This window comes from Saccostrea cucullata, unplaced genomic scaffold, assembly GCF_032062105.1.
Source record: "Saccostrea cucullata isolate Sc308-1 unplaced genomic scaffold, CSIRO_AGI_Scuc_v1 ctg3946, whole genome shotgun sequence".
NCBI classification, from domain to species: domain Eukaryota; kingdom Metazoa; phylum Mollusca; class Bivalvia; order Ostreida; family Ostreidae; genus Saccostrea; species Saccostrea cuccullata.
The window spans coordinates 27,868-37,316 of NW_026930634.1; the positions used below are offsets into that span (position 1 = coordinate 27,868).

A 9,449-nucleotide genomic window follows, 5' to 3' on the forward strand; every position below is an offset into this window, starting at 1 on the left:
AAAAAACCTTGTTATTGCTACTGCTCCAAAACAGTAAACCGCAGAGACATGAAATCTTCACTTATGTCTTAAGGGACCTTAGGCACTTTTTTTAAAACATTGAATAATACAGACATGGGACAAATAAAAATTGAGTCTTTAACCTAGCTTTGGGCTTTAAATTCAGGTGAATGTCAAAGGCGATTTAAAAACAGGTCAAATTCAGCTCTTTTTACATCTCTTTTGTCTTTCAACATTTATATTTATATTTGCAGTCTTTCAATTTGTCTATCAAAACTTTTTAAAATATTCTCATATACTCCACACTCTCACTCCTTATAGAATGCTTGCCCTTTGAAAATCGAACGATATAAAAAAGCTCATTACTTGTCTGATATGTACATTTTATCTATACAATTTCTTTGGCATTGAAGTTTTATACACTGCCAATGTCCGATATCCGTTCGTTTGTTTTCTGTAACTCATATCTGTCTGCATCCTTTGAATAAATAGTTAAGAAATCTAGAAACTGATTTAAGATGTAGTAAGAATTCATGATTGAAAGCTGAGGTGAACTACAATTGCTTCATGATAGCTGTAGTATGTTGGCATCACTGACACGTCTACATAGGGACAGCCTCTTGCATAGACATGATCTATGACTGTCCCATTTTCAGTCGTTGGGTCTTGAACATATTGTTTGAATCCTCTTGATGTCATCAAATTGAAAACAGTTGTCTGACCTTTCACAATGTCTTGATTGAAATCACCAATAATAACAAGTCTATCTGACATAGTTTCCAAGACATTTAAGAAGGAACTGAAAGTTTCAATGAATTTTTCTATCAGGTATTTCTGTGGTCTATATACGACAGCCACTAAAGTGTTTGAACTGGTTATTCTAAACACTACACACTCCAGATTTTTAGAAATTTGTTTTATTTCATCGTATCCAATTCCTAATCTGTAGTACACACTTACGCCCCCGTGTTGCATTTCAGAAAACTCCTTAAATAAAGGGCAACTGTTATCAAAAGCTGAGCATCTTGTTACATGACTTGATTGAAACCCTCCGATATCTGTGAAGTTTGATTTAGAATCAAACCACGTTTCTGTCAAACAAACAAAATCTGCATTTTTGAGGTCTTCGCTGTGTTTAAGGTCTTCTTCATGTTGCAATAATCCTTGAATATTGTGATATAATATTTTGATACAATCAGTCTTTTGCTTTTCCTTGGTTGGTAAATACTTGGCCATTAATGAAATGCCACCTTCAATATCAGGATCACAGCGTATCTTCTTGTCAAACTTTCTTACATCCATGTCATTAATGTAAAGTCCATTTATTGATGTGACTCTACTTAGGGCAACATAAGCTTGGCCAGGCGCAAAACATTTGTTCAAATCAACGACACATTCTTTAACTGTTAAACCCTGAACTTTGTGGACAGTACAGGCCCAAGCCAATTGCAAAGGATATTGTTTTCTAACACCATTTTTCATTGGAATATCTTCTGTCGAAGGATGCAGTCCCACACATCTTTTTTTATTTATCACTTTTTGCAATTTTGCATTCTTGCCCACATTTTCATTATCAAAATGAATGTAAATAACATCTGGCAGTGATGAACCTGACTGTTTTCCAATATGCGCAATTGTACCCATTACTCCATTTACAAGCCCATCATGAACATCCTCATTTCTTATTAACATCACTCTTGCTCCCTCCGCCAATAGAAGAGAAGATCTAAGGCAGATGTCAGATTTGGTAAAGTGAATGTCTCTCTTCAAGAGTTTTCCAGAAGCTTTCTTTTTGTCAAAGTCCTCTGCCTCTATCAATTTTGGTTCAGGACATGTCTTTAATATCATTTCATTGTTATATGCATTGATCTCCTCATTTGTTGAAAAGATGTGCAAAGCTTCCATAGGACCCTCTCTTATGCATTGTTGTAATGTCTCTCTATCTGATTCAGACAATGTCTCATTGCCTTTTTTCACACGCAATCTGTTTAAAAGTAATGCAAAAGAGCCATCTTCTTTTTGACGCATTATTTCGTCTAATTCAACGATTGAAAATAACTCAATCCATAACTGATTCATTGGATTTGCGGGGTCATTCACGTACAATTTATCTGCGCGTTTTGTTCTCACAGGAGGTAGCTGATAAAAATCACCAACTGCAATTACTGAAACACCTCCAAACGCGCAATTTTCTGGCATCTTTTTAACCTGACGTAGTCTTTCATGAACAAAAAACAAGAGCCTTTTGTTGACCATTGAAATTTCATCAATGATGAGAATCTGAAGGTTTTCCAACTTTGATCGCAAACTGTTTATTTTGTCTTCACTTAGCAATGCATGGTCAAGTGATAGAGATTTGAATATACCAAGTGCACTGTGTATTGTCATTCCATGGATGTTAAATGCTGCTGTACCAGTTGGGGCAGTCAACAGAACAGTTAGATCATCGGGATTCTCTGAAAGAGGTGCTAATAATCGTGAGGCTTCATAGAAAATACATCTTATTAGATGACTTTTGCCTGTGCCAGCTCCACCCGTTACAAACAAATGAAAAGGATCTGGATTTTGGCCATTCTTTTTCTTAAGACACCAGTCTCTTACTTTGTAAAACACTTCTCGTTGCTTTGAATTTAGTGATTGAAGAAGAGGCGTAACTTCACTTTTCTCTGGCAAAGACGAACACAGTTGATTTGTTCCTGTAGCTTCTTGATTGTCTGTACTTAAATCAGGCACTGATTTCTCTAAAATGTCTTCATCTTCTACCATGACAGTTTGTCTATCCTCCATGCATTCTATTCTAATCTGTTCTGTTTCTGGACACAGTTCACACCATGCATCCTCTTGAGAACCCTGTGCTTCAAAGACTTTTTCTGCTTCTTCTAAGTTTTCCCCATCTTTAACGAATTCCGACATATTGCTATCCACAATGTGTTTCACTGACAGTAACGTTTTCTCTCCAGAATACTTGATATACCCTGTTTCATAGAAAGTCTCGTACGTTTCGAACATTGCGGGCTTAAGTTGACATTTATCTCTGTATGGCAGAAACAGTTGCAAGATACTTTGATAGTACTTTTCACTTGCAGCCTCTACAGAAAATCTCGGAAATCTGATAATTGCTGGTTTTGTTTTTGTCCTTTTTCTAATGTAACCTAAATTGTTTGAAAGTTTGAATGTTGTTTCTTCATTTAATTTCTTTGGCAATTGTGATTCGGCTAAAACAGCGAATTCAGAACAAAATGATGCCAGGCACATTTTCTGAAACATGTCAATGTTTGGTCTTCCTTCATATCTGTCAACAATATTTTTCAGCCATATATCAGATTCGTCATTTGCACTATGTGGTATTTCAGTAGAATCTTTCTGCTTTTTTATCTTAGAGTCTGTCTGTCTTCTGACATCTTTCAAAGGAATGCTCATTCTACAAGGATTTTCTCCAACTGGTACAAATTCCACCTTCCTTGAACATTCTCTCAACCTTAATCCAGTCACTCTATAAACAGCCTCCTGAGCACTTATCTCTCTGTGGTGCATGTAAGCAGTACCAACTTTTTTCATTGCCTCCTGGGCGTGTAGATTTCCTTCAATAGCCTCATTCTTTGTATGTTGCAGTAGTAATCCCAATTCTCGTTCAGCTTTACTTATATAACTTATGATGTAAACAACACAGGAAAATGCATCTAAAATGTACTGGATGTCCATATTTGCATTCCAGGCCTTCAAAAGATGTTTGTTGTATTGATTTGTAAAAACTTCATTGGGTTCTCTTTTCAAAACAACGGTATTTCTCTTTGTAATGTAGCTAAAGCATAGTTCAAACTCTTCTTGTGTCAGTCCGGATTTCTGAAGTAAGTTTGACATTGTAATATTTTCATTGTCTTTTAAAGTGTCCCAAAGAAGTGATAGTCTTTCCTTTGCCACTTGATCTTCATTTCTGTCGGTTGAACTAGGTTCATGAGGTTTAGAAATGAATGTTCTCTGGGAAGGTGGTCTCGGAAAATTAAATCTACAAACTGTTCCTTTCTTTTTGCATGACTTGGAATGGTTTTTACTGTGTTGCTGTACAGCCATTACAATGTCGTGTACCTCTGTATCCTCTTGTTCATCTGGAACTTCACATGTTACATATCTATCAATAAACTCCACAACTTCAGTATCAGGGTCTTGTCCAAATTTCGGAGCACCTTCTATCCAAAATAAACAGTGTGTATGTGGAGAGCCCCTTTGTTGAAATTCAATTCTGTAGAAATAATCAATGACTTTTCCAATCGGTTCAGCGTCTGACATGATTACATTTTTGAGAAATGTGTGAAATCTGTGGTCAAACATTCTAGCTGCAGTAACTGGATTACTACGGAGAATTTTGCATTTATCATTCCATGAGAGGTTTTCAAACTTCCGTGTATCTCCCTGCTGTTTAAGAATAGTTTCTACAACTTCTGTCCATCTAAAATCTGCAGACGAAAATGAGCAAAAAAAATGAGGTATACCCAATTGACGTATCATTGCAAAGATATCTTTTTGTGCAGCTTGCCAATATGGTGGTGTTCCGCGGACTGGTTTTAAAAATTTGATTGCTTCATCCTTTTTAAAGAGGTTCTTTAAAACATTCTTGTCACACAGCATTTCTCCGGTAATTTTAGTCCCATCAGCAGAAAACGCAGATTCTTTTCTCAATGATATTTGAACATTTGAAATAACTCTTTCTAATTCCGATAAATACTGACTAAAGAATAAATAGGATGTATCTCTAGCAAATCTGTTCTCAACACTCATCAGTCGAAGATTAAAGTATCTTCCAAGAGTTAACTTTTCATTTCGTTCTTCTGCATAAGTGTTTTTTCCACTCGGAAAATGAACTGGGAATGTTTTTGCTTCAATTCCGTCTGCTTTTAGAACCGAAACTGGATTGTTCCCCTCTGCAGGTGAAATTTCAAACACTTGGTCAAAGCATAAATCCAATACTTCTTGTCCAATGTCAGCTGGTTGTAAACAAGTGTCTAACTGAATGCCTCGCAAGTTTTCATCTAGAAATGATTCTGCTTCATTTTCTGTACATTTTACAGTGCAATCTTCATTGTTCTCTAAAGCATTGTCAGATCTGTTTGTCAACATTTCTGAATTTGATGTTTCATCATTACAATCAACATTCTCCAATTCATTTTCTTCAGGAATTGGATTTAGCCAATTTTCATTTATATTGACATCAGAGTACCACACATTGTTTTCTTTTAAGAACAGTAGTGCTTCCTCCAAATGTTTGGAATTTACAAACTGATATTCTTCATATCCCTTGTATTTCAACTTTCTCTTTAATTTAACTTTCAGCAACAAATTTTCATCCTCTGATCTTGGCAAAATAGAGGTTACTTTTCTCAGATCAGAAGGCACACAAACAACAGGGCCATGTACACCTTTCTGTCCTCCTTTTGGCAAACCAAGAATTTTCATGAAAGGTATATTCAGTGCAATCAGATGTTGTTCTAACGAATTAAGACATTCAAGCACTTCAGGTACTTTTTCTAACTCAGTATTGTTTGCAAATGACATACAGGGCACATCTCCTTTTAATAACTTTCTGTGGCATGTATAACAAATCCAGAGGTTTGTCCTACTTGTTCCTGCAAATGAGCAGCCTGAAGAACAGTCTTTGTCACATTTGTGCAGATATTTCTCCGAAATACATGTTTCAAGTAACATGCTGTCGTATTTCTCCTTATCACAAAAGATTATCTGATTTTCAAATAACAATCTGAAGCAACATGAACAAACATATTCTGGTCCATTTTTCACGTCTGATTTGAATTTCTCAATGACATTTTCAATATTTTCACATTCTTTTTTCAGTACGTCCCGTCTAAATTTCACTTGACTTTTTATCTTATTTCTGTGTTCTTCGATTTGGTCATATTTACGTTTGTTTGTTTCCTTGATTGTCTCTCTAAAATTGATATCATTTTCATACTTATTCATACTGAACTTTTTGACAGATTCTCTGAAATCATCGTCTTTTTCATACTTCTCTATACTTGCTTTCTTCACCTTTTCTCTGAAATCGTCGTCTTTTTCATACTTCTCTATACTTGCATTCTTCATTTTTTCTCTGAAATCGTCGTCTTTTTCATACTTCTCTTTACTTGCATTCTTCATTTTTTCTCTGAAATCGTCGTCTTTTTCATACTTCTCTTTGCTTGCAGACTTAACTCTTTCTCTGAATTCATAGTCGACTTCATACTTTACTTTGTTTGCATTCTTTTTCGTTTCCCTGTATTCGCCGTCATTTTCATAATAATTCTTCATGCGTTTTAGAACTTTTTCTCTATGTTGAGGATCTGTTTCATATTTTTGTTTTGAATTTTCTTTCTTTTTTTCCCTGAATTCCTTGCATGTTTTGTACCTTTCCTTCTCTTTTACATCCTTTGATGATTGCATGCAGGGTTTTTGGTTACAGTCCAAACTGTCTGTTTTTAATACCTTTGTTAGAGGAGCATTTATTTGCTTTCCACTTTTGGCATTACGTTTTCTTCCCCTTGTTTTCGAGTTCTTACTTTGCATGTTCCTTTTTGCTTGCAAATGGTCTTTTTCATTTACAAATGTCACACATTCATAATGATTGGAATTACCTGTATGTTTTAGGTAAATCGATTCACCTTTAACTTTATTGTTTGAACATATCTGAGAAGATGAGTATTTGATCCAAGATCCATTTAGAAAGGTAAATATATCTGTCTTTAGGAGATCTGCAGCAGCTAAAATTTCAAGCTCTGTTCCCCATGTTTTATCATTCTCCATTTTGGACATTCGGATGTACTCCTCAACAGACTGATACTCAGGTCGTAAAAATGATTTCAAAGCATCTGTCTTCTTGATGTGGTTAACAACAGCCCCTCTAACCTTGTGGTAATACTGCTGTCTATTTGATACTGCATATGAGATTGCTCTGAACAGACAATTACCATCTTCTTCAATCGACTTCGTATCTTTTGGAGGTCCCATATTGTAAACAACGTCAGACTGTTTCTTACATACTTGTTTAGAAGAAATGTGCAGCACATTGCATAATTCTCTTTTGGTTGCAATTGTAAGAGGTATGAAATTGTAACTCATGCATTCTTCATTTTCTGATACAATTTCTATGTCTGAAGAACACTGCAGTAGTGAACTACTCGTGTCATCTTGAATTTTTAATTCACAAGCCGGAATACTCAAATGGTTTTGGATCGTATCTTCACTTTTTGAGACATCTTTAGTGACTAATGATTCATGTTTTGAGATATCACTCCTAGGAACATAAGACTCTCTTCCTGGCATAAGTACATTTTCTGACTCTTGTCCAGATGAATAATTAACATTATTTTGCATCAAGTCATCCTCCATTGCATTGAAACTGTGCAAAACATTCTCAGTTGATGAAATTTCCTCGGTTGTTATTCTAATACCAGTGACTTCAAACCATTGATTAGTCTGATCTACTCCCTGCACTAAATTACAGCAATAATCATATAAATGATCCAAGTTCTCTAATTGCATTAGTAAACTTTTTCCATTCCCATCAACTAAACCAAATGAATTTCTTGAGTGAGAATCAAACAAATAGAGATCATGTTTGTACTTGATCACCATAAAAGTTTGATTAATGGCACATATGAAACAACCATCCGAGTTCATGAGTGATTCTTGTATTGCCAAATCTAGTGGTAGACAGTTACCAAATGCACTAAAATCAATGGTCCCATTACTATCAATTGTTGCTGAGATCGAGTCTTTTTTTCTAATGTGCATCATTTTCCCTGATATCTCAATCATTTCCGGTAGATCTGACATCAACAACAAGTCATTTGTTCCATGAATCCAAGTATAGATCTCATTTCCTTCAATTAAGACATTGTCCAGATATGCCTGATCCCACTTATCTACATCTTTCAATTTGCTGTGAGCAACTGCTGACAAACTATTAGCAACGCATTGCTTTCCACTATTTCTTCCAAACCTGGAATCTCCTTGGTGAAAGCTACCTTGAACTACTGGCAGTTTAATTTCTGTTCCTAAGTTGAAATAGTTTTCTTTTCTATCAACCTTGCGCATCTTAGATGATGGAGATCTTGCAGTTTTGTTAATGTTTTCTTTTTCCTTTCTGTTTCTTTTCAACATATTTGTTTCATTTTCATTTGTTTTCTCTATTTGATTTGGACAGTTTAATGAGGTGACGCTCTCAGGACATTTTATAGAGGTGTTGCTCTCTTCAGGACAGTTTAAAGAGGTGTTGCTCTCTTCAGGACAGTTTAAAGAGGTGTTGCTCTCTTTAGGACATTTTAAAGAGGTGACGCTCTCTTCAGGACATTTTAAAGAGGTGACGCTCTCTTCAGGACATTTTAAAGAGGTGACGCTCTCTTCAGGACATTTTAAAGAGGTGACGCTCTCTTCAGGACATTTTAAAGAGATGACGCTCTGTCCAGTGGCCTGATTTCGTCTCTGCTGCATCCTGAGTCGCTGCTCTGATGCCTTTCTTTCAGATGATTTCTTGGCTTTACGTGGCATGTTCTGAAAAATATGAAAATACAAATAAAAATTATTATTTCATTTCAATAATCAAAATTTTACCAGAAAAAAATGTCAAAACACCTTTTCTTTGTATTAGAAAACATACTGACAACCTTGAAATTTCAAACATTCTGCCTGAAATTCAGACTTTACAGAATTAAATGAGGAAAGTAAGTCCAATGTGTAATAGGGAGACTAATATCATTTAGAAAACGGGAAAATTAAAATATTGGTATTGTTGTACAAGTTTACTGGATAAAGTAAATGTAGAATTAAAAATAGTGCAGTCAAAGGTCAATATCAGAAAAAAATTATCATATATACCCTTTCTATGTAGCAATAATAAACAATAATAAAAAGGAAATAACTTTAACCTAAACTAAAATGTGATGATAATAGAGAAAATTATTATCTATCATATCTCAATAATACTAGTATTTATCTGGGTATTTTTCTTTTTCTTTTCTTTTTAGTTTACCAATGTGCATAAGTAAAGTAAACAGTTTTTTAAATACTGGGCAAAATAATATCTTACAATGTTAACTTTTTAAGTTATTTTGTCCCTTAAAAATATCCCCATTGCATTTCTACTTTAAAATACCCATTAAAATTTTCGCCATCAAATCTTTCTACAGACTATGAGCTTTCTACAGAATATGAGCTTCTAATAATTCTCCATTACAAATTTCTGGTCGGGGCAAGATTCTATACATTTTCTGCAAGTGAACTTGAATATGCCATAATGATTAACAGTCAAAAATATGGTTGGTTTTGTACAAAGTATGAGCTAGTCATTCTCATATACAAAGTTATAACCCAAACAATACTTTCATGCACTTTTGCAGTAACCTTTAACTTGCTGTAAAGTCATTAAGACAAGGTCATGTTAAATTCCATCCATAACAATT

The 9,449-nt window shown here is 34.9% G+C and overlaps 1 protein-coding gene across 1 annotated transcript; it reads right to left on the reverse strand.

Annotated features, from left to right (window-relative positions):
* Nucleotides 1–531: 531 nt before the first annotated feature.
* LOC134229376 (uncharacterized) lies at nt 532–8,538 on the reverse strand. Its single transcript, XM_062711119.1, has 2 exons — nt 8,209–8,538; nt 532–8,085 (listed from the first exon to the last, which is right to left on the reverse strand). The coding sequence occupies exons 1-2, from the start codon at nt 8,536–8,538 to the stop codon at nt 532–534; spliced, it is 7,884 nt and encodes a 2,627-aa protein (XP_062567103.1).
* Between the last annotated feature and the right edge of the window lie 911 nt (nt 8,539–9,449).